Raw genomic sequence first — 4,409 nt, 5'->3', positions numbered from 1 at the left:
AAGAAATATGTTGATTTATTTCAAGAAAAGGCAGAATCAGCCAGTGCAAAACCTATACACTTATATTGATGAGCCTACAGCCAAATGGCAGCTCCCGTGCACAGATTTATTCAAAAGACAAAAAATAAATGAATTCATATTCGTCATACAAAATTAAAGAGACGTTTGGGGCCGTGTCCTTGGCTCAGTCGCGTGTCAGATTTAGATAATCCACGAGAAAAGAATAATCCGTCTCTAATCCCACTTTAGCAGGAGATCGGTGTTGGATCTTGGGGAATCCTGAGAACTTGCTATGGGTCACCCCAATTTGTGTATCATATGTCACACCTATAACTTTCATTGAGTCAGTGCTGTGGGGTTGCCAATAGGGGGTACTGCTGGGGCCCATAGAGGAGCAGTTTTAGTCTAGAAGAAAGTATGGGGGTGATGGCAGAGCAATTGTTGCCCAACTTTCAGTCCTTGAGCGTACTGGGCAGTTGAAGACCCAAAGGCTGGTCAATCTGCCAAGTCTCCTTTGCCCCCACAACTTTTTCTTTACATCTATTCAGAAAGTTTGCAGAAAGTTTTATCTCCAGTTCAGCATCCAAAGACATGAAATCAGTACCAAGTAGGACAATAGCACCATTTAGTAGACATAAGCCTTAAGACATGCAAGTCATGGAAGATTCAGCTCTCAGCTGGGAGTCGAGTCAGAGTCACTAGAGTCCAGGCTGAGTTTGGACATTGCCAGCTTCTCTCTGTGCAGGTGGAAATTCCTTCTCATGGACTCCAGAGACTGTAGGAAGGATCTCCTGGCCTTTTCCTCTTCGGTGGGGGAGACCCCTTCTTCTTCCACCTCCCTGATCTCCTCAAAGGACAGAGGCTGAGCCCTGAGCTTTCCATTCCTTGGCCACCTTAGAGCTCCCCGGAATGTTGGAGGCTGTGGGAATTCCTCCTCCAGGAACAGGCTCTGCCGCAGGGCCTCCTGGAAACTGCAAAGCTGCTCCTCAGGCGGACTCCCAGACATCATCACCCAACAACTGTATAGAGCAAGGGCCAGGGTATAGTTCAGCAGAGGGATGTGGAGAGCAGCTGAAGCCTGTAAGTCCCAGTCTTAGGCTCCCCGGTGTGCCCTGTAGCTTTAGGACACCTGCTTTTTCTTCCCATCTGCTTGGGAATCCTGTAACAGACTCCCTTCTTTATATCCCAGCCACCTCCTCCCACTCACAGGCTGCTCTGCTGACAGCTAATTCCATGTAAAGGCTTCCATCCGGCGGTGACGTTGTAGTGCCAAGTCTGGCACCGGCAGGTGGGAGTGAGAGTGCTGCTTACAGGACAGACAAACAAGAGGGGTCAGCAGCTGCTTTTCATGGCAAACCTTCCTGGTCTGTATGACTTGGCTCGCAGTCACACCATGATGCTGCAAGCTGAGGCCATTGCAACTAATAGGGAATAGTGGTTAGTGTCACTTCCATGCCAGGCTGGGTGTCGAGTTTGATTTGGGCCAAGGCATGACCTGCAAGGAGTTTGTATGTTCTATCAATGTTGCTGAGGGATTTCATCTCATACAACCAGAACATACTAGTAGGGTACTTACGAAGCGAGTGTAGATGTTTTGCCAATGATTAGATTGTAAGCTCTGGGGGGCAAGAGTGATGTTACATCTTCTCAACCAAAGACTTGTTGAACTCATTTAATCCAAACAGCTGCTGAGTCTGTCAGTGGTTGATAGAACCTTTATAACTCAGTCTGCAGCCTTGTGCCTTTATATGGTCACAGAACCCCTCAGTGACTTCTAATATCCTTATCATTTACAGTAGGGGGTACATTATCCCTTACAGGGCCAGATTTAAATAGTGGGCGCCCCTAGGCCCACTGCCATTTGTCGCCTCTGTCCCCTCCCCTTTATATGTGCAAATTTTCATCATCTGGACTGGAGCAATGGGGATTGGTGCACGGGAAATTTAAAAAATGATTGTATCTCCAGCATATCCCCAGTGTTTTTGAACCGATGGGGGTGTGGTTGGGCAGCATGCCGCCCCCCTAAAATCCTGCAGCCCTAGGCCCGGGCCTGGGTGGCCTTTCCACAAATCCGGGCTTGATCCCTTATAATACATGAGTGATACTCAGAGTTCCCTGTATAACTCAGGCTGCAGCCTTGTGCCTTTATATGGTCACAGAACCCCCCAGTGACTTCTAATATCCTTATCATTTACAGTAGGGGGTACATTATCCCTTATAATACATTAGTGATACTCAGAGTTCCTGCAGCCTTGTGCCTTTATATTGTCACATATACTCAGCCTCTAATGCATATAGAAAACAATATTTGCCTATGGAAACTGTGTTTCATGACGAATTAAACAAGTTACTCAGTGGCTGACCAGGCTATTATAGTTATAATAAATATCTAACCCACTAGTGACACCTGCTGGACAGTTTTGAGTTTTACCTCTGGCTTGTTTTCTAGGATAATAAATGGCCTGTTCCCCTTCACTTTATAAAGTCCATTTGCAGCTGGTTGTTACTTAAATTACTTAAATAAACCAAAATGAATTTGAAACAATGGCCCCACCTGCTAGTTGTTTCCAGTGGGCTGAAAATTCACTAAGAAAAAGGACAATTTGGTGATGTTGTTCTGTTTGAACTGACCAGGGGAACCTCAGATGCCTCTTTTCTGCTCATGAACTTTTATTTTATGAACAGAGAAACATGACAAGACTTTTATTTTCCAAGGAAATTAATTTTCAGCCCTCTGGAAATGATCAGCAGGAGGCGCTGTGAATTTTTTGCAGGAGAGCCTGGGGTGAATGAGGGGGTAAAAGCATGCAAACTGAAAACTGTCCTGGAATTGGCATCACCTGATATCACTTGGGTGGCCGGGCACTAGATGTGGTGTAGCCAACTTGCTGCTTGCAAAGTGGTATCAAAATACTTACCTTCTGATAGAGGCACCGTATCTGCCAACTGTTCTAGAGGTGAGAAAGAGGTGGGGTTGGTTTGAACAGATGAGGCTTCAGGCAGAGGATTAAGGTTTGTACAGATGATGCAAAAAATGTAAATCAATTCTTAATTGTGGAACCTTGCTATAACAGTTTAGGGGTGCCCTGAGCAAAGGTTGGACCTCCAATGGGTGCTTGTAGGTCCTTCCAGCTGACACATGGCTGGTACCCATCCGATTAGAAGAAAGGAGGTTCCAGCTAAATATTGGGAAGGGATTTTTTTACAGTGAGAACTGTGAAGATGTGGAATTCTCTCCCTGAATCAGTGGTACAGGCTGATACATTAGATAGCTTTAAGAAGAGGTTGGATGGTGTTTAGCAAGTGAGGGAATACAGGGTTATGGGAGATAACTCATAGTACAAGTTGAACCAGGGACTGGTCCCATTACATATTGGAGTCAGGAAGGAATTCTTCCCCCTTGAGGAAAAATTGGAGAGGCTTTAGATGGGGTGTTCACCTTCCTCTGGATCAACTGGCAGTTAGGCAGGTTAAAAAAGTTAAAAGGTTGTGGATGTGTGTCTTTTTTTAGCCTGACTTACTATGTTACTGTGTTGTTGAAGTAGTGAGTGCCCCCCATGCTCGGTGACTGTCTATGTATCAATTATAAGTCTTACTCCCGGTGTCGTACTGCAGGGGGTGCTCTGTGCTCAATAAATAGACGTTGGATTCTGCTAATAGTCCTGGGAATCTGCTTGTCCTGTACCCAAAGGGCTGTATCACAATTTTCCTTACAGCTGGAGGAATGGTCTTTCTTTGGACAACCCCCTACTGACAAGCCAATATCATTGAACAGAATTAACCCTTTATTTACAGTGGGGTTCCTCTCTGACTGCAAAATAGGATACCAGACAATCTGTGTAAGGCAGTATGAAATACAGTATGTCACTGTGTAAAGGGCAATGATATTGCTCTATTTTTTGCTTTGCACCCTACTCTGTATTGCACCCCCTATAGGCTCCTAGCAATATGAGAGTGTAAACAGAACCAAAGACTTGTTGAACTTGTTTAATCCAAACCGCTGCTGAGTCTGTCTGATAGGAACTGTATCACTCAGCCTGCAGCCTTGTGCCTTTATTTGGTCACAGAACCCCTCAGTGACTTCTAATATCTTTATAATTTTCAGTAGGGGGGTACATTATCCCTTATAATACACGAGTGATACTCAGAGTTCCCTGTATAACTCAGCCTGCAGCCTTGTGCCTTTATATGGCCACAGAACCCCTCAGTGACTTCTAATATCCTTATCATTTACAGTAGGGGGTACATTATCCCTTATAATACACGAGTGATACTCAGAGTTCCCTGTATAACTCAGTCTGCAGCCTTGTGCCTTTATATGGTTACAGAACTCCTCAGTGACTTCTAATATCCTTATAATTTACAGTGGCGGTTACTTAATCCCTAATAATACATGAGTGGTACTCAGA

The 4,409-nt window shown here is 44.9% G+C and overlaps 1 protein-coding gene across 1 annotated transcript; it reads right to left on the bottom strand.

Annotated features, from left to right (window-relative positions):
- On the bottom strand, positions 1-1,307 carry LOC108715068 (uncharacterized protein C11orf96 homolog). Its single transcript, XM_018259915.2, has one exon. The coding sequence runs from the start codon at positions 1,007-1,009 to the stop codon at positions 674-676; it is 336 nt and encodes a 111-aa protein (XP_018115404.1). The 5' UTR covers positions 1,010-1,307; the 3' UTR covers positions 1-673.
- Between the last annotated feature and the right edge of the window lie 3,102 nt (positions 1,308-4,409).

This window comes from Xenopus laevis, chromosome 4S (assembly GCF_017654675.1).
Source record: "Xenopus laevis strain J_2021 chromosome 4S, Xenopus_laevis_v10.1, whole genome shotgun sequence".
NCBI classification, from domain to species: Eukaryota; Metazoa; Chordata; class Amphibia; order Anura; family Pipidae; genus Xenopus; species Xenopus laevis.
The sequence above is the reverse complement of the archived record's forward strand: the minus strand, read 5'-3'. Positions and strand labels throughout refer to the sequence as shown.